Here is a 21703-nt window from a genome sequence, read left to right as displayed (position 1 = left end):
GATTGCTGATTCTCCAGTCAGATCTTTGCTTCCAAACCTGCTATTGTTTATACAGATTTCTTTTTATCATGAAAGAAACAACAGATCTTTAGTTTACAATTTGAATAATAAATGCTTCAAATTTATTAATAACCTGTTCAGTTATTGATGCCAAAAAGAAAAAAAAAAAAAAAGCCCCAAATGCTGACAATAACAGAATAAGGGCAAAATTACTGACTAGGACTACCAAAAATCATCATTCACTTATTAAGGAAATACATTTATTGTATGCTTAAAATTATAATAATGTATATTCTCCATTACAATGCATACAAGTTCAAAATTATTTTTCTGCTAAAAATATAACCTAAATAAAATTCAAAATGTGTTTGTGTAAACAGGAAGGACATATGAGTTAAATTTTGACAACTGCATCAAACATGCAAAAGCTCAAGCCAGCAGAAAAACAAGCAGCAAGGAAAAAGTGCCTTTGACTGTATTTGACAGGTTGAAAGTAACAAGACAATTTTGCTGGATTTACTCTTTAAAGAGCATATTATACAAACACGCTAATTTTGAGAGCACTTAACCTTAGTTTAAAGGGGGGGGATGACTGAATATTAATGAGATGAGCCTCAGGGTGTTTAATGAAAAGCTGTCTTTTTGAATGTGATCTAGGGTTTTAAACCTTTGTTAGAAGACATTTGGATGGAAGGTTTATTTGCCCTGGGAGTGCATTCTATCTGAATACACAGAAATTTCACTAAACGTTTGAAGGCACATGATTACAGAGTTTTCATTTGATGTTAAAATCACTGTTGCAAGAAATAAATAAAACAAAAGAAAATAAAAAAATCCAACAGCCCCCCCCCCCCCCCCCCCCCCGCCCAAAGCAAGCTACTCCTAGGATCTTCTCAAATGACCCAGATCTTTAGAGTGAAGTTTTCCTTTGCCTAGAAACTAAGTGGCTTTTCTTTTGCTCATTCAGCTGCTAGTTCTGGGAAAAGCCCAAAGAGAAACATTTAGATTGGAGGGGTCTTTGAGAAGATGTGACAGTTGACTGATGAGCATCCATAAAATGACAAAGAATAGTTGTGTGGAGCCGGTGCATCACATCGCCTCTCCCTGGGAAACTAATTGCTCTGAATTGTTAATAGTAACATTATTTTTCTGGCAATCATTTCTTTTGAATACCCAAAATGAGCATGAAACAGCTCCTTTGACCGGACATAAAAGTTAAATGTCCCAATGTTGATCAAATTAACTTCAGCTATGTGACAATGGACTATATTTGTGAGAAAATAATGAAGGGCACAAAGGGAAGCTTTATGCCAAGATTTCACAGTTGTAATGTAAAAATGTTTCTGTTGAACTAGGCCAGGGAACATTTCAATAGGAAAACAGAAGAGCACTGTCACTTTCTTTAAAAAAAACCACATTCATTTTATGGATCTGAATGCTCTAGATAATTTCAGGAAGTTTAAATGGCTGGCACACCAAGAACCACAGTATCAGGCTAACATCTCACGTCCTTGTCCTTCGCAAACTCTCTTCTAATACTTTTAAAGGACCCTATCCTACAGCTTCTACTCATTCCCTAGCCAGGCTATTAAATTCAGTAGACACTTTTCCCCAGCAAGTGTCCAAAGGACTTGACTAATATGCCAATATGATTAATTAATGACATATGCACAAGCATTAATTACAGCAGATGTATGAAAGACTAAACTGAAATGTAAACTACATTTCCTTTCTTACTCTCATGTATAGCTTAAACCCCCCAACTTTAGAAAATACAAAAATGCAAGTATTATGCAAATGGGGCTAATTGTACATGGGAATTAGCCAAAATGGGCCTGGAGGAATTTTTTTGCCCCACAAAATATAAAGCAGATGTTCTTACTCTCATTTATAAGGCAAACTCAGTTTTGACTGTATCTGTGTCTATCTGAACAATGTAATTGACTTCTGGGAATTTAGTCTGGGTTTACATTAGCATTGACAAACACTCATTACACATGCCAATTTTCTACATATACACTGTATATGTATTTGAAAATATACAAGCAAATATTTACTTAACACCACTGTAATTCCAACTCTCTTAGTCTTTAAAGAGTCTAACACCACATTTTCTTTGCACTTGCTAAATGGCAAATGCTAAAAACAATCTGGCTCAGCACATAACCAGCTAGCTGTCTTTAAAAGCATTCTTCTCTCTCTGTAATTCATTTTTAACATTATTAAAGTTAGATCACTTCAGAACACCATTGTAAGATTAAACCTTTCTACTTCCAAAACATGTTATTATGATTATTAATAGATTCTCTCCGGAGAAAACTTTTAGTGGAAACTTTAAATCATTTCCTTGACACTTTTTGTTCCCCCTGTCCTCCCCAACCCCACTCCTTCTCAGTAATTTAGAGATGTTGTGCATCTCTATGTGTTAAAACCTCGTAGTTAAAATAATTTTGGGGAAACTAACTTCCCTCATGATTTTAACAGTTAAACTAATTCATTTGAGCTTATTTGCAAACTCTTTTCTTTTTTGTATTTCAAACTCCTGTGATAGCTTTTACCTTACATGAAAAGGCTGTACTTAATTCATGTTTATGAAGATGCAGGGTGAACAGAACTGCGCTTTCACTTACTCCCACAGTGACCTAAATCAACTGTGAGAAGGTGTTTCTGTTTCATTCAGTGAAGGTTTAGCTCATTAAACTGTTTTCCTTCTCAGTATTGTTCACCGAGTTTGAACTGCATTGCTGTTAAATGCTCTTTAGCAGTTTAAAGGCTTTAAAGGAAAAGACTTATCAGTCTCTGTTTTTAACAGCACTAAATCTGCATTATTAGTTCATGCAGATAAGGGGATTTAAAAGCTCAGCTTGAAACCTCTCTCTTCTGTATTTATCTGACACTGCATAGTTCCAGTAGCTCAGCTGGAAATGTAGATCTATGAAGCTTTAAAGAGAGATTAAAGCCAAGAAAAGAAGTACTTTTCCCCCTATAGACGCTCTCACTTTCCCTTTTCCTACTGTCTGAAGGAGTGATGGCAGACAATGGTCAAAGATGGTTCCCAAAACCCTCTGAATGGGGACACTGTTGGTGGTAGCATTCATTCAAAGTGAGCTTCAGTGTATTGTCCTCCCCAATCAGCAGATCAGAATAGAGTTTGCTGGTGGCTGCCAAAAGGTTAGCAATGCCGATGAAAGGGGTTTCCCATTATTCACTGCTCTTACAGAACTCCCCTTTTGTGCGAGTCAGCCCATCATTTCACTATGGAGGTCCGGATCTGCGGCTGGCTGCTCTCTCAAAATGAACAATTCATCTGAATGCAAGCTCACAGTAGTAGTGTGCAACCTAAAATCGAAGGTTTTCTTTTCTAAGGACAGGAGAGTTGGGGCAGTTTTTGGCAGTGTCACATTTTAATGATATACCATCATGACATCTCTGACCCACAGCTGACACTAATACTACAGTCTTATTACCTTACCCTTGGCAGGGCATCGTGGGAGGTCCAAAGCCAAAATTAGCTAATGAAGCACACTGTATGCTGTAAACAAGTGTGCAATAAATAATGCAAAAGGTTTATACAGGTTTGCTAAAGTTCCCTCATGCAAAGCATAAGAAAAGGAGAGAAGACCAATGGAGCCAAGAAAAAAATGAAATAAAAATAGGCCTTTCCCACACTGCTCTATGTAGGAGTACTCAAAAATCTGTGTCTCAAACTGCACTGAGAGTAGATCCTGATTTTACTGCACCTCTGCCCCTTGAATAAGGGATCTTTTATAAACCACTGCATGCTACCTATTTGCAAATCTTCCAAGCGCCTCCAGTGTTTTCTGATGATGTGAAGAGGTTTTACAAGTGACACAAGAGAAGACACACTGGATTTTTCCTCTTCATCCTTGTATTACCCCCAAAACTGAAAATAAATGCTTATTTTGGAGAAATTCCTACTTAGCCCGCTGCTGGGGTGCACAGGGAAAGCACTTTATACATAGTGGAAAAAAAAGTTTCTTTTGCTAAAATATCTGCCTGTCTTTAAATAAGATAAAACTTTGGATAGAATGTGATTGAAAAGGTATTTATACTCCATTCCACACTTCAGAACCTTTTTCAGTGAAAATCTACATAGGGAAAAATAACAACACTGCATACACAAAGATATTTTTCAATGCATAACTTAATTTGGTTCAGGAGTGTCTTTAACTTCTAGGTTGCTGCCAGAGAGACTCATGAGAGTAAACAGTTACTTGACTGTGGGGAACTCCTCACTCCATTTGCCATACATGGGGAAGGCTGCAAGCAAATGCCAGCAGGAAAAGACACATCGAACCCATCCTTCCTCTCAGCTCCCTTGACCACGGTCTAAATTGTGTTGAGCAATGACTCCCCATGAGTCCCAGGCACTTGCTCTCCTCCCCTCAGCTAGCCACAACACGCTATCCCTTGTCACCAATGTGGCACCTACCGGCGGTCCGTGCTGGGCAGTAGGACAGGGCTCAGCACCTACCGGTTGGGATGGAACTTCTCACGCTGCAGCACTTGGTGCCCCACAGCAAGACCAGCCAAGCAACCCTTGTCCAAGCTTCACTACAGGGAAGGGCAGCAGCAGTCCCGCACTCGCCTGGGTCTCGTGGCAGAGAGCTCTTGGAGCCTGGCACGCGCCGGCACCTGCAGCACCGCTGTCGAAGGCAGCCCCGGCACACTGCCCACCACTGCAGGCCGCGAGACACCAGGGATTGGGGCAGGAAAACAGGATATAAAGTGCTCTAATTTTATTTTTTCCAGCATAAGCAGTTTGTTTTAAGCACAATCTCATGCCACATATGGCAGTGTATGCCACGGCTGCTTTGAAGAGACACTTTAAAGCTCTATTTCTCAGGCAAACATGAAGTCAGGCTGTACCTTGTAAGAGAAATACCTATTTACTTTGCCAATACACGTATGCCCATGCAGAGATAATCTTTTCTTACTCAAGAAAAAGCTGTCTTTTTTTCTGTCTTTATAACTGCTAATTAGGGCAGCTGTAAATTCTTGGGTATTTTTGGGACTATCCTCTGTATTGTACCACCCATCAGATGAATCAACTCTGTAACACCATTATAAACCATGATGTTATTAATAACAGCGATGACTGCACACAAATGCTGTGTTGCTGTGTGAAAAAGATTAGCTGCCTACTGCACTCAGCTAGCATTGAGATTAAAACACCACAGGGTTTAATGTTGAGGGGGTTGGAGCTCGTGACTTATGAGGAGAGGCTGAAAGAGCTGGATTTGTTCAGTTTACAGAAAAGATGGCTATGGGAGGATTTTGTTGCTGGCTTTATCTATTTGGTAGCTACTGAAAAGGCAGAGCCAGACTATTCTCAGCAATGCACACCAAAAGATGAGGGGTGATGGACACAAACTGCTCTGAGGTAAATTCTGACTGGATCTTAGGGAGAAAAAGTTTCATAATGAGGGTAGTCAAACACAGTAATGGATGGCCCAGAGAAGCTGCAAATCACTGTGTGGAGCTTTTCAAAGCTCAGTTGGATAAGCCTGGAACCACCTGATCTGATGTTGAAGTTAGCCCTGCTCTGAGCTGGAGGATGAACAAGAGGCTCCCAGAGGTCCCTTCCTACAGGAATTATTCTATCATTCTGCAACTGAAAACATACTTGAATGGCAGCTTTTTTAGACTCCACGCAGACTAAAAAGGAGCTGCTCTAACTAACATATTTAAAAAATAAACCTGCTTTCTACTCTCTGCAAGTTCTGGTGACTTCAGAGAGATTCTCCAATCTCAGTAATTTAGCTCAAAAGAGTAAGCGTCATAAACCGATCTGTAATTGGCACTGCCTAGAAAACTCTGGTAAGAAGTGACCATTTTCAGTTCACAGAATAAAAACCTCTACATTTCTGAGCGTGCCTTTTGAAACATCTTTTATATGCTGCTTATGAACACAGAAAATTGAAAGAGGCTAGTAAAGGCTAATACATACCTATCAAGTACATAGCCAAGAGCCTTATGCCGTATTCCTGAGTAAACCGATGGGCTTGTTTCCCAAGCAATTAAATTGGAAGCATCATGGAAAAGATGAATGTTTACCAAGTCAAAGGCACTATGACAAAAAAGGAAAAAAATAAAATGATTCAGGATAAAAGAAAAAACATTTGTTGCATCAGCAAAGCATTCAACATAGTTAACACTTACTGTATTCTCTTATGTTACCTTAATATTCACTCACACAGATTGTGCAAATTAAGCTATCATTATCAGAAAATTGTCAAAGACTACCATCAAACTTACGACAACTCATCCACAGGCAAGACTGCATCTAGGCTTTTGCTTAAAATATGCATAATATGAAAATAAAAAGCTATTTGTCAGTTACAATTCACAGAAATCAAGCAGTACCCTCTCACTAACATATTTTTAAAACAAAATTGAATGTGTAAACAAACAACTTCAAGTTTATAAAGCTGTAGCTAAATACGTAGTAGAACTGTGGTTTTGCAATAAACAAAATGCAAAACTATTGACAGGAGAATTTTACTGACATTAAAGGCTAATGTCCTTATCTGCCCCTGTGTGGAGAATGCCAAGATAATAGTGGTCAATCTGCACACCACTTCCAGTTGGGAAAAGGACTGTTTAACTCAGACTGTGCCTGCAGAATCAGAGGGTTTGTATGGTATTGAAGGTGTACTGGGTTTGCGTGGCAAGGTTTTGGTAGTGGGGGGGTTACAGGGGTGGCTCCTGTGAGAAGCTGCTAGAAGCTTCCCCCATGTCCCATGGAGCCAATGCCAGTCGGCTCCAAGACGGACCTGCTGCTGGCCAAGGCCGTGCCCATCAGCGATGGTGGTAGTGCCTCCGGGAGAACAGATTTAAGAAGGGAAAAAAAAGCCCTGCGCAATGGCAACTGCAGCCAGAAAGAGGAGCGAGAACATGTGAGAGAAACAGCCCTGCAGACCCCCAGGGCAGTGCAGAAGGAGGGGGAGGAGGTGCTCCAGGCGCCGGAGCAGATTCCCCTGCAGCCCGTGGGGAAGACCATGGTGAGGCAGGCTGTCCCCCTGCAGCCCAGGGAGGTCCATGGGGGAGCAGATATCTACCTGCAGCCTGGGGAGGACCCCAAGCCGGAGCAGGCTCCTGGCAGGACCTGTGGCCCTGTGGAGAGAGGAGCCCACGCTGGAGCAGGTTTGCTGGCAGGACTTGTGACCCCGCAGGGACCCATGCTGGAGCAGTCTGTGCCTGGAGGACTGCACCACGTGGAAGGGAACCAAGCTGGAGCAGTTCATGAAGAACTGCAGCCCGTGGGAAGGACCCATGTTGGAGAAGTTCATGGAGAAGTGTCTTCTGTGGGAGAGATCCCATGCTGGAGCAGGGGAAGAGTGAGGAGTCCTCCTCCTGAGAAGGAACGGCAGAGACAAGGTGTGATGAACTGACCCTAACGCCCATTCCCTGTCCACCTGTGCTGTTGTGGGGGCTAGGTACAGAATGTGGGAGTGAAGCTCTGCCTGGGAAGAAGGGAGGGGTGGGAGGAAGGTGTTTTATGGTTTAATTTCTCATTACCCTGCTCTAGTTTGATTAGCAATAAATTAATTTTCCCCAAGTCAAGTCTGTTTTGCCTGTAACTGGTTGAGTGATCTCTCCCTGCCCTTACCTCAACCCATGAGCCTTTTGTTATATTTTCTCTCCTCTGTCCAGCTGGGGATGAGAGTGATAGAGCGGCTGCGTGGTGCTTAGCTGCTGGCTGGCGTTAAACCACGACAAATCCTTTAGGCTGCAAAAGACCTTTAAGATCATTGAGTTCAACTGTAAGCCTAACGCTGCCAAGTCCACCACTAAACCATGTGCCTAAGTGCGTATTTTAAATACCTCCAGGGATGGTGACTCAACTGCTTCCCTGGGCAACCTGTTCCAATGCTTGACAACCCTTTGGTGAAGACATGTTTCCTAATATCCAACCTAAACTTCCCCGGGTGCAACTTGAGGCCATTTCCTCTCGTCCTGTCACTTGTTACTTGGGAGAAGAGACCGACCCCCACCTCGCTATGACCTCCTTTCAGGTAGTTGTAGAGAGCGATAAGGTCTCCCCTCAGCTTCCTCTTCTCCGGGCTAAACAACCTCCGTTCCCTCAGCTGCTCCTCACAGGACTCGGATGAGGAGCTAGGCTCAGAAAATCAGTAAAATTTGTAAAATTTCACAGCTTTGCTTCCTAACCCGAAAGATAGGAGTATTATTAACTCATCCTTTGCAGCAAGGCAGGGAGTCAGAGAGCAGTCCCTTCACCTGGCTGCAGGCTGGCTCAGCCAAAGGCCATTGCACTGGCATCTCTGATCAAGTACTGGTAGTGCACTCTAGAAGGAAATAACTCCAAAGGGTAAATGCTGTCTCGGCTTTGGGAGCTCTGCCCTCCAGGAGGAAAACACAGGGGTTGAGGACTGCTGTTACAGTGCTCAGTGTCTGCCTTGTGGGATGGCCAAAGAGACTGACAGAAGAGATTTCTGAAAGAATCGTAATACTTCTATGGAAAATCTATGGATTTTGGTTTGGTTGAGGACAAGAGAAATAGGGATATTCTGGAAGTTCCTTCTTAATCAATGAAACCAGCTTCAAACCCCTGTGAAACAGAAATAACTTCTTTTGCCCCCCTGCATGAAAGCTGAATTATAGAATCACAGAATATTTTGGGTTGGAAGGGACCTTTAAAGATATCTAGTCCAACCCCCTGCCATGGGCAGGGACACCTTCCCCTAGACCAGGTTGCTCCAAGCCCCATCCAACCTGGCCTTGAACACTTCCAGGGATGGGGAGCCACAACCTCTCTGGGCAACCTGCTCCAGTGCCTCACTACCTCCATCGTAAAAAATCCCCTCATGTCCAATCTTAATCTACCCTCTTTCATTTTAAAACCATTGCCCCTTGTCCTGTCACTACAGGCCTCAGCAAAAGTTTCCATCTTTCTTGTAAGACCTCTTTCTATACTGAAAGGTCACAATTAGGTCTCCTCAGAGCCTTCTCTTCTCCAGGCTGAACAACCCCAACTCTCTCAGCCTTTCTTCACAGTAAAGGTGTTCCAGCCCTCGGACCCTCCTCTGGACCAGCTCTAGCAGGTCCATGACTTCCTGTGATCACTATGTATCCACCCTATCTTCCCGTCCATTTGTTGTGACAGCTATTTATAACTACATCCTATTCAGTGTTAGTGCATAAGTTCCTTGACACAGGGACCGGAATTTACTATGAGACTGCACAACACTTGGTTGATTTTGACTGGTAACAGTATTTTTAACAATAATAATACTGCTAGCCTTACAATGTACCTGTATGCAACTATATTCTTGTACCTTAAATCACTTCACACAATCCCCTCTTCACTGTGGCAGAAAACCTTCACACAGAAGGCATTTTCTGTTATAAACATGCCCAGACAGAGGAATTTCCTATTGTCACCTACGTTAATCACATACGAGGTGTCACTGCTAGCGGTCTAGGTCACCTGGAAGGCAAGCTGTCTTTCTGAACTCTGGTTTCCCACAGCAGGCAGACAGGATGCATCTGAGTGGCAAACATAAAGCTACCCAGCTGTCATGGCCAAGCTGGCATTCTGCTTTATATTTGCTCTGCTTGTGGCTTTTCGTGTCCTAGAGACCTGGTCTGCATTTTTAAAAACTCTATTGTCTCAGTGCTTTGCTATTAAGCTCTTTTGGTGATGGGACATGGCAAGTCACAATGAAACCAGAAAACACAGAATCTCTTCACACAGATTTAGCAACACCACCCCCCCTCAAACAAAACCCCCTCAAACAAACCAGTATATGCAGGAATTCCTGCATACTGCATTGAGGAACTGAAGGAAAGATGTCTCCTATGAAGCTCCAAAAGGGACACTTAAGGGAGAGCATTGACAATGTTGTTTTGGAAAGGATGTCCCTCCAGCACCTGCAGAAAGTGGTGTGCCCCATTAGCTCCTACACGCATAATACTGCTATGTGCCAAAAAAGCTGTTGCACTTCACTTTGAGGGTACACTTTTGGTTAGTGTTTCAAAAAATACATTTTGGGTAGGTTCCACAAACACTAATAATAATTATTACACTAGCATTGGACTGACAAGGGTAAAAAATTTCCTGGCTATAATGGAATAGATTGCTTTAAACTTCTTTTAAACTATGAAGAAACAGAAATTACATACCAGAGTAGAGGTAAATCTGTCCTAGAGGATTGTTGTAAGAAAGAAGGCTATTTAAAATGCTTTATTCTCACATTCAGAAAAAATGCTGGCAAAATTTGGTTGTAGCTGATTGAAAGCAGTCAGCACTTAAATGAGAAAAGACGTTATGGGAAGAACGGAGGCAAAATGAAACTGCCACAGCTCTAATAAAAGTCCAGTCTTGCTGACATTTTTAGGCAGGATGGGGGTGGTCATACTAGACCCGTTTTAAGCTCTCTGTCCAAGTATGCTTCAGTACTGTTCCTGTCCTTGGCAGCTCAGGCATACTCCATGGACAAAGGATCTCTGTCAGCTCCCCTTCACAGACATGTGGGTTATTAGTTCTCCTGTCTGAGACCCCCTGAAATAATGCTGATGGCCACAGAGATGCTCCTCAGTCAAGCACTGGTCTTCCAGGCACTGTGTCTTTTGTGGCTATACCTCTTTTGGCAACTCTTATCTTCAGTAGTACTTGCAGATGCATACTGATGATTTTGCAAAGGGCTCCAAAACCACGTGTTCCCCACCTTAGGATAAGCTAAATGCAGAGATGCTACTAGATAGAGCAATAGAACACGTTTTAATTTCTCTGCTTCACTGATGAACACCATTTGGGCTTAGCCCAGAGCCATCTATGGATTTCAAGCTGCCTCTTCACAGATAAATTCACTGAATGTCCTCGCAGTATCTTCCTTCTCCCTTGGCCTTACTGCTAATGAAAGGTCCATTTAGTGAGTTTTCAGTCCCCTTTGTGAGGTGAACCACAGCTCAGCCCCACCATCTGACTGTATTACCTTGCCTGGGATTTCAGATTTGAAAAACAGTTTTACCCTTTATGGGAGCCAAACATTTTCAATTCGAACAAATGGCTAAATCATACTGACTTTGCATTACTAGTGCTGTGCACAGACATCTCTTGCATGAGAATTCAGTGTGGAGATAAAAAACAACAGAGAAGGCAAACATACTTCATGCTCAAAAAGGAGTTTGCAGCCTGCCAGCGAGAACATGGGAACAGACTTCAGCAGCAAGAGGTACAAAGCAGAAACCCCAAGCTGTACACAGGGAGATTCCCCAGATCATGATGGAGTCAGGGAACAGATTTGGACACAGCAAGTAATGGCAGTCAAAACAGCAAATGCATGATAAAGATACAGAGGTCACCAAGCAGCCGGCACAAAGGCCTCTTCCAAAGATACTGGTGGGGGTTTTTTGGCTACAGGGAACAGTGTATCTTGCTGAATGAGCTCACAGTGATGATAAAGCAGTCCTACTAACCTCCGTATTAAGATATATAATTAGTACATAACTACAAAACATAATCTGGAGATGATGGCTTAAGATGTCCATTCCTGTCTGCCTGAAGGACAGAAAGAATTCCTGTAGGACAGGGAGAGACCTCATGTCACAAACGTACCTCCTGTGTAAAGGTATCTATAAACCATCCCCATCTGCCTAACAACTACTCATTCTTATCACTTGCTAATGAAGGACCTTCCACCTACAATTTCCCTATCCTTAAACTGAAACTTTCATCATATTACCTGTTTTCCTGCAAATGAAACTGATTTCCTTCTGCCCTTTCTGCAGGGGAGATAAACAGCAACCAGTCTCCCAGATGTGGCAAGCCAAATTTTTTCAACTCCTACTCAAATACTCCTACCATTCTTGACTCTCCTGTTCTTTTTCCAGCTTACCTAAAGCACAGCACTCAAAACAAGACAGAGTACTCTATCAAAGGCCTTGGCAGCACTCAATTAAATAATTACCATACTTTCCCCTCTTCATGTCCTTCACAAGACGTATCTATTAACACATCTCAGTAAGATAATAATGAACCATGTTCAATTTCTTCTCCTTGATCCTTTTCTACAGTATGGGTAATGAGTCAGTTATTCCCAATATTGTATTTGTGCTTTTGAATTCTCCTCTCAAAGTGCAATGTTTTGCACTTCCCTGACTTTCATCTTGCAATCCTACCTTCTCTAAAATATTGAAACAATTTTGATTGCTTATTCTGACCTCTGATGTACTTGCAAACATTCCCAGGATGGTGCCATACCTACAGTTTATAAACATATTCTCTACTCCATCCTCTCTACCAAATATAAACTATATATGTAAACTGTATTTAAGACTGTAACGTATTCAGGGCACCATCTTGCACCTATTAACACAATTGTAACACTAAGAACTATTGGAACAGAGGAACAGATATAAATACCACACCACACCACCACCCCCATATATTCAAGATACTTAAAAAACCCAAAAGGCAAGAAAGAAGTGCATAGTTATGTAGTTACGTAGCACTCTTTCATTTTTTCTTAAAATGAAATCTCTGAGTGCCCCAAGATTCCTTAATTCTCTGTTCACACTGAAGATAAGCTAATGAAGAATAATGGATGTGAAAAATCTGGATTCACAGAGGAACTCAACTGGGGCAGATCACTGAATCACGGAGGAGGAAAAAGAGGACAGCTCTCTGAAATCTTTTAAGGTCACTTTTTTTGATATTTGGAAGCCCTCTGTTTTTGGCACGAGGCACATTCTATAATGACGTTTTCCTAGGCAGGGAAAATTAATAGTTCCCTTCAAGGATTCACAGAGGAGTATTAACAACAAGTATCCTGTCTATATTTTTATTGAACTATTAGCATGTAAAAATGTATAAATCAAGTGTCGTGATTATGAAAATCGACAGAACTTTGTTCATATGCACACAGTCTGGGTTTAAACACTTAACCATCCCATGAACAGCCACATTATGAACTTAGACCTAATTAGGTCTCACTTTCAGTCTCCAGAAATTGTTCACAGTAACTTGTCCCTTTAACTTCTCATTAGAAACATTTGAGATCTTGTTAGATCATGTGGATCATAACTGCAGGCTATTCCACACACAAAACCACCACCATAGCTCACCTCATTACAGATCAGAAAAAGCTGTAAGCTTCCACACTCTTACTTCCCAATATACCCATAGGAAACATAAGGATAGTATATTATCTGATCAGAACACCTAGCTACAGACTGCTCCTTCCAAGAACCATCCTTTTTTTAGTATCAACCTGCAAGAAAACATTTCCTTTAAATTTCTCTCTGAAGAACATTTTTTTTCTTGGAAAGGCCTAAAAATAAATTCACATTATTTTTTCTGCAAAGAAGAAGTCCAAGAGGATAGGAGAGACAGAACCTGGAAAAGTCATGATATAAGAGGAAAGGCCAGATTAGCAATTGGTGCTAAATACCCACTTCTGCAGATCTCTACTGATGGAATCACATGCCATGCCATGTCATATGGATCTGGAAAAAATTAACAAGAACCTACATTATCCCATAGCTGCCTGCCTGATTTCTGGGTCAAAAGTCTGTAAAAGGAGAAAACCTGCTGCTTTTTAATTTTTCACAAACTGTTTGCTTAATCTAATAAACATGCTTACGCAAATAAGCAAGAACACTGTTCAGCACTCAGAAGTCAGCCTGTGTCAACATTCATCAGACTTTAAAATCAAACTTACAAATTTAAGATGTGAAACAACCAGAGGAGGAAGGGAGAAGTGTTGAACATTCACATACATTTAGGTGACTATTAACATAAATAAGCAGTAAAGACCAAAACTATGACTAAATGGTAAAAAAGCATGGTCAGATTTCCAGGTAGGACTAGAGAAATCTGAACCATCTGTTGGTTTATTGAGCTCTCCTTGTGTTAAAACCAAGAAAATTTTAAAGCTCTCTCAGGTGTAGTGTTTTGCACAATCAGCTGCTCCCCCCAACATACACTACTTCTTATGTATTACTACTATTATTGTTATTAAAGATTGCATTTTCAAACAATAATAGCTTCAGTTATGAGATACACCTCTTGTCAACACTAGTTAGCACTGCTTCTTCCAAAGACAGTGATCTAGCGTGTAACACCAAAATGATGTTCAACTTCTATTTTCGTATAGTTGTCTGCTCCCCCCAGCCCCCACCTCTTTAGGCTGTTGGATGATCCCAAGAGCAAAAAATGTTTGTTTCTTCTGTAGATTTTCACAGCACATCTTATGAGGAACTCTCTCTGCTTTGATGACAGGCAGGTTACACTGAACTTAACTATGCCTTGCTTGGTGGGATGTTTCCTCAGCAGTCTATGAATGCACAGGTAAGAGGTGTGCTGCCTGCTCTCTGCTGCCCCTCCATCAAACCCTACAAGTGAGTGATGGGCTGCCAGGTGCTTTATTCTACTCTAGGATGAAAATAAGCAACCTCACAGAGAACAGGACCATGCCTTGGGTTTAAAATGGGAATCCTGACCTGAATACGACAAATAAAAAGTTCTGTTCCAGCAAAAGTAATATAGTGGGAACTGGTTTTAAAAAGCTGCATTCCTTAAAGGTAGGGTCCCTCCACTGACTTCAGTGGAAACTGGACTGGGCTTAAAGGGCTGGCTTAAAGAGTTTATAGACACAATCTCTTTCCTCAGAAATCCCAGAGGTGAGGGCTGCATACACCCAGGAACAGGTATCTGACGCGGGTGAGACAATGTAGAGCCTTGGCTGTATCAGGCGTGATGGGGAGCAGTCGTGGAAGGATGCCTTTATTTCTACATTGTGACTCCTGTGGCCTTGGTCACAGACATCAAGCTTTTTTGATCATGCTTGATTGAGAGGTTGCTTATGACCTGAATTATCCCATGCTAACTGCACATGCACGTGAATATTAACATCACATTTTGTTATGCATCATTACAACTTACTGAGCATTATGTGTTCAATAAATAATAAAGAAAAGCAACTGTTCTGGAACCAATCTGTTCTATGAATAGACCAATCTATACATATGAACACCTTCTTTGAAACAGTTGTTAACAAAAACATACATAATATACACATAATCAGAAATAACTTAAAGATGCAACTTACCAATCAGTAATACACCATCTTGTTCGAATGAAACCTTTTCTGGACCACTTGCACTGGAAAATAAGCAAGTAATCAGTCACCTTAAGTAAAGGATTACTGTGAAAGTGAAACGTACTTATACAGAGAACAAAATAAAACAAAGTTCATCCATATGCTGTAACTAATAAGCAGTACACACCAACTTGAAAACATATATTGTGTGTCTCATAAATCATAGAATCATTTAGGTTGGAAAAGACCTTTAAGATAATTGAGTCCAACCATCAACCATGCCCACTAAACCATGTCCTGAAGTGCCTTGTCTATGCGCTTTTTGAATACCTCCAGGGATGGTGACTCCACCACTTCCCTGGGCAGCCTGTTCCAACGCCTGACAACCCTTTTGGTGAAGACATGTTTCCTAATATTCAATCTAAACTTCCCCGGGCGCAACTTGAGGCCGTTTCTTCTCGTCCTATCACTAGTTACTTGGGAGAAGAGACCAGTACCCACCTCGCTACACCCTCCTCTCAGGTAGTTGTAGAGAGCAATAAGGTCTCCCCTCAGCCTCCCTTTCTCCAGGCTAAACAACCTCAGTTCCCTCAGCTGCTCCTCCTAAGACTTGTGCTCCAGGCCCCTCACCAGCTTGGTTGCCATTCTCTGGACACGCTCCAGCACCTCAATGTCCTTCCTGTAGTGAGGGGCCTAAAACTGAACACAGGACTCAAGGTGTCACCTCACCAGTGCCAAGTACAGGGGGACGACTACTGCCCTAGTCCTGCTGGCCACACTATTTCTGATATAAGCCAGGATGTTATTGGCCTTCTTGGCCACCTGGGCACACTGCTGGCTCATATTGAGCTGGCTGTTGATCAGCACCCCCAGGTCTTTCTCTGCTGGGCAGCTTTCCAGCCACTCTTCCCCAAGCCTGTAGCCTGTATGGGGTTGTTGTGACCCAAGTGCAGGACCCAGCACTCGGCCTTGTTGAACCTCATACAATTGGCCTTGGCCCATTGATCCAGCCTGTCCAGATCCCTCTGTAGAGCCCCCCTACCCTTGAGCAGATCAACCCTCCCTCTCAACTTGATGTCATCTGCAAACTTGCTGAGGGTGCACCCGATCGTCTCGTCCAGATCATTAATAAAGATATTAAACAGAACTGGCCCCAATACTGAGCCCTAGGGAACACCACTTGTGACCTGCCGCCAGCTGGACTGAACTCCATTCACCACAACCCTCTGGGCTTGTCCATCCAGCCAGTTTTTTACCCAGCGAAATCCTGGAGTTATTTTATTTTCAGTCCTGCAGCAGTTATAAACTTATGTGCAAAATTAATACAAGCCCTGGTAGTTGTTTATAGATGAAAGATAACCAATTAGGAAAGCTTTACAACTGTATTTATGCCTGGCCTAAACCAGCAAATTCTTACTGCCTATGCACAAATGTCTTGGCTTCTTTGTAATTCTACCTGAACTGTAAAATGTCATCAGAGATTTACATCGAATTAAAATGAATGAGATCTGCTAGAAAGCTATTTCTCCTGCTGAGACAACCCACCCAGTATTTCTATAAAAGTTAAGGGGAATTTAAATAATGGTAAAACATTACATTTATCAAAACTGCAACGTCTGCGAGAAAGCCACAAATCAGCTCATGCCAACATACGGCACTTATGATACAGCAAAAGGATTTTTTCAGCACCACTCCTAAGACGCTGCCATAAATTACAACCTCCCACAAAAAGACATGATTCTGCATCCTATTTATTCACTGTTAACAATGAATGTGGGGCTAGGCTAATGTTCTCTGGTAATGAATATTGCAACAGACAGGCCTAAATAATGATGCCAATGATTTTGTAGCAAAAGACTGCAACTCCTTATTACAAATAAAGCGCCAGCCGTAGCAGAGCATCCCCCCCATTCAGGGGTATCACTCTCCTAAGCCTCTCCTAAGGCACTACCTTCAGAAGAGACTTGCCTGATGTATTTACCCACCTCACTGTGAACAGACAGTGCTCATGAAATTTTGAAGTCCTAAATACTGCTGAGATAGTGAAGTGCCTCGCAAAATCTAAATGGGATGTTTCCTGATCACCCTTCAGATAACAGTTACCTATCTCCCACCTCCTCCCCTCTTCAGGCACAAACATGGTAACCACAGTCAAGACCAACCAGACATAACACCACTCCTTTACTAGGGCCCCTGTCCCATTGGGGTTCTCCTTGCATTCAAAATAGGCTTATGAAGACTTTAAAGTGTTTATTTTACTGAATAAATAATAGCTTACTCTTGAAAGCTTGAATGTAAAAACTATTTACTGATACGAAGTTCCCTTCTATCCAAACCCAGGAAAATGTGTAAAGTTACTTGTGATCATTGATTGCACTCAACTTCAGAGCTTGTAATTTTGTGGAAAAAGTGTTATACACATGCTACAAAACTAAGAAGTAAAAAATTGCCTACAAAATTTATGCACAGTTATGTACTCCAGATTTTGGGAAACCTGTTTTTAGTATTTCTTATTTCAGGTGGCAATTTCAGAATCACCCTTCTGCAGGCTTGTGGGGCCTTTGTACACAGGCTGCTAGAGCCAAGCTTTACTGCGAGAGCCGCAGGGAAAATTGCAGCTTGGCTGCTTACCTGAGGACCCAGCTGTGCTGGCCCTGCCAAAGAAGGGTTGGAGGCTTTTCCTGCACAAATTTTATCAGCTTTGCATTGCTACAGCAGTGGGCAGTACAAGGAAGTAGTCCTCTCAAGACCGTCAAGTCCAAGAACAGTGACTAACAACAGTCCTTCATGCAATGAATCAAAACTTGTATTTTGATACTGTGGACACACAGTGAACAACTTTCTTCTTGACTTATGTCTCTAATTACAGTTAGCTTTCAGTAGCTTACAGGACATATATTAAGAGGGAATAAAATAAATTAACAAAAGAAATGTTTAGCCAAATGTAAAGATTTCCTATAGCCAAAAAGGAGAAAACCCTCCTAAACCCAGAAGGATTATACAGAATAAATGGACTTCTCTCCTGAGCATATGCAAAGTTTACACCACCACCCCCCTGCAGATGTGTCTGGTGACTCCTGGCAGCTGACTGCATCAATTCTGTAACTACAGATGATGGGGGATAAGTGTTTTTGAGATATTTAGTAATTAACATCAGTTGCTTGTTGATGCTTATAGGTGCTTAAATCTTTTCAGAATTTGGGCTTTTGAAAGCAAGTAAATTTGCCTAGGTCTAATAAGGCCGTATTTGGGGAGGAAATCCTAACTGTTCACTACTCTGAAATCCAGCTGATGGATACATTAAGAAGTGAACTGATTTCTCTGAATCCTTATTACTTTTGCCTTAGGAGAGCCCAACTTCTGATTTTTCTTAAACTGCAGCTGTACTGAGAAAAGCTCTGTATTGACTATCTACTATCTACTTTATTGTAAAAAATTTTTCAGCACTAAAAAATAACCTCTTCTGTGGATCCAGCAGTCACTCTAGTCAATCAGGGAAGGGCTGGCTGCAGGGCTAACACACCAAATCTTCCTAACAGTCCAGCTTTAATGGCTGAACTACAAACCCCATAATCCAATAAGGTGTCTTCTATTCACAGTTTCTGTGATGATCATGACAGCAGTTACAAGTTGAGATTTGGCAAAATGTCAGCATTTATTCAAAAGCAAAACAACGAAAAAAACCGCTAAAAGCATTCAAGATTGGCTTAAATCTAATCTCAATCAAAAAAGGGGAGCTCTGTCATTTCTTTCTTAAAAATAACTATATTGAACTTTTAATTACTGAGGAACAATACACAGAACTTAAAATCAAATAGTCCAAGCCTATGATGTGGCCCAAGATAATGTCTTCAATCAAGCTGTCATTTTTCATTTGCTATTTTCCTCTTTGGCAACATAATAGGTACTTTGAAAGATGTAATATTAAAACTGGGCCAACTAGATCATGTTGCTTAGAGCCATATTCAGCTGGGTTTTGAGCATCTCCAAGGACAGTGATTCCACAACTGATCTGGACCTCTCTTCTGTTGTTTATCCTCGTGGTGAAATCTTTTCCCAGATTTAGCCAGATTTTCCCTTCCTGCAGCTGGTGACTGCCGCCCCTTGTCCTATTGCCGGCACACCACCCAGAGGCACCTGGTCCCATCCCTCAAGAGCCACCAGCTGGCCAGTGCAGCCAGCGGCATGGTCCCCCATCACCTCCCTCTCCTGGTGGCACAGATGGGCTCTCTGGCTTCTCCTCCCCCTGCAGCCTGTGCTCCAGCCCCAGAGGTGCCTCTGCTATGCTTGATCAGTTTACCCACATCTGTCTGGTACGGGGGCTCCCAAACAAGACACTGGAGTTGTGATGTAGCCTTGGAGTGCCAAACAGATGGAGGACTCCCTTCCTGGGACCTAACACATCCTGGGATGCTGTTGGTCGTCTTTGCCACCAAAGTGCAGTGCTGGCTCATGTTCAACTTGCTGTCGAACAAGATCCAGGTCCTCTTCTGTTTTCTGGATAGTCACCTCCAGCCTATACTGCTTTATAAGGTTATCCCATCCCGGGGACAAGGCTTGGCATTAACCTTTGCTGAACTCCATGAGGTTCCCGTCAGACACATTTCTTCAGTCTGTTGAAGTCCCTCTGAACAGCAGCCCTGCCCTCCAGCATATTGACTGCTCCCCCCACTTGACATCATCTGCAAAGTTGAGTGTGCACTCCATCCTGTTCTGCAAGCTGTTAACAAAGGTGTTGAATAGCACAGATCCCGGAATCAAGCCCTGAGGAACACCACCAGCTGCCAGCTGGACTTTGTTCATCACCCTGTGAGCCTGGTGGTTGGCCAACTTTCCAGCCATCTTATACTCCACCTACCCAGTACACATCACCAACTGGGCTTCAAGGATACTGTGAGAGAGTGCATCGAAGGCCTTGCTAGAGTCAACGCATACAACATAAACAGCACTCCCCCTGTCCATGCAACTGGTCATCCAGGAAGATTTGCTCCATCACCTTCCCATGATGGAGCAGAGGCCACCTGGGACCCTTCCTGAAAACGGCTATGACATTTGTGCTTTCCCAGCCCTCAGGAACCTCTCCCTTTTAAGATGGCAGTAAGAAGCCTCCCAATGACATCAGCCAGATCCCTTTCTCCCTTTGATGTGCCCTGACTGCTGCCACAGGCTCATGCACACACAATTACCTTAAGGTTTTGTGCAACCAAAGTGCATGAGACCAAGAGTCTTGTTGTCAATCATCATCCACTTCTCCAGCAGGCCATCTCACAGGACTTTACTCTGATTCTGCCACTGACAACCTCACCAGCACAAGCAATACCAGTATAAAGTATGCCCACCCCTCGGCACTGCTGCCTTATTTTGTTTCATTCAAGCCTACACTGATACAAGCCAATTAAAAGGAATTTGCAACACAATTTATATTTCATGACATGGTAAAATACAGTATTTCTTGTAGTAGCTTGGCATTTCCTCACACATACACTGCAAATACTGGTTTTAAGGGCAGTAGTCCATATTAGAGGCTATTTTGCCAAAAATTTACTTTAATAAATGTAACTGAAATTCTGACACCTATTAGAAGTCCTTAAAAAAAAATAAATTCAAAAATCACGATTTGAAAACTTGTAGTTACATTCTGCCAGCCTTTTCTTTGTGAACAGAGTCTCTCAGGAGATCGTGCCGACCTTTTAAAACCCCCTAGAAACACCACCTACATAAATAACCTCTGCTACATCGGGTAAAAGGACCTCTAGACAACATTAACATGAAGAGAGAGGTTATAGAGGGCTAATGTCAAAAAGCACTGTGAGCAATAAGTAATGCACACAAACCATGATTGATAATGACTAGCACAGAGCCTTAATTCATCTTTTCTCCATCATTTTACTGAGAGGGACCATATCAAATTAAATAGTGACCCAGCAAGGGTTTATTCAACCATACAAAGCAGGGGCATGAAGGAAAGACATATTAAAGTGGCAATGACTGCAGTGTAATTGCAGCTTCTTAAAGGAACACCACAGTTCAGAGGAAGATGGGAAATCTTGTACACAAAGCAGCTCAATACTGAGCAGCAAGAACAACTGAGGCACCAAGCGATGTTCAGCATTAACAGGCCTGCACCACTGCGGTGAGAAAAACTCCTCCTCAAAGCCTCACGCAGGAACCTCTGTTTCACATACTCACAATATACTCAGTGTTTAACTAACCAGGAAAGGGAGTGTGTATTACGACAACTTTCCATAAAAAACATGCAGAATGTAGTTCCTGCCCCCAAATTACTTCCTTTCTTTCCTTAGATCAGTTTACAGAACTAAAGAATTTATGCTCTTGTGTTTTTAGGAGTTTGTACACAAACTGTTCAAAGTACCTTTCTAATTTCCCTGTATTTCAGAATAAAATGCAGTATATGGGAAATTCAAGCCCAATTCAGCCTTTGAGCACTATCAAGCATTGTAACAGCACTATCAGTCATATTTTTACTGCTAAAGATTTTTAGAAGTCATTACATAAATTTAAAAGTCTGTAAATGAAAATATCTATGGCACTCATCAAAAAAACATATAGTGAGATCTTAAGAATATGAAGTCAATCTATCTAATGACAAAGTCTAT

At 42.0% G+C, this 21703-nt stretch overlaps 1 protein-coding gene across 1 annotated transcript in view; it reads right to left on the bottom strand.

Annotated features, from left to right (window-relative positions):
* INPP5A (inositol polyphosphate-5-phosphatase A) overlaps positions 1 to 21703 on the bottom strand; it is a 259357-nt gene that overhangs the window by 87481 nt on the left and 150173 nt on the right. Inside the window, exons 7-8 of the mRNA XM_075026659.1 lie at positions 15096 to 15148; positions 5972 to 6091 (exon numbers count right to left, since the gene is read on the bottom strand). Coding sequence (XP_074882760.1) covers positions 5972 to 6091; positions 15096 to 15148 — 173 coding nt within the window. The remainder of the gene's footprint in view (positions 1 to 5971; positions 6092 to 15095; positions 15149 to 21703) is intronic.

This window comes from Buteo buteo, chromosome 4, assembly GCF_964188355.1.
Source record: "Buteo buteo chromosome 4, bButBut1.hap1.1, whole genome shotgun sequence".
Lineage (NCBI taxonomy): Eukaryota > Metazoa > Chordata > Aves > Accipitriformes > Accipitridae > Buteo > Buteo buteo.
The sequence above is the reverse complement of the archived record's forward strand: the minus strand, read 5'-3'. Positions and strand labels throughout refer to the sequence as shown.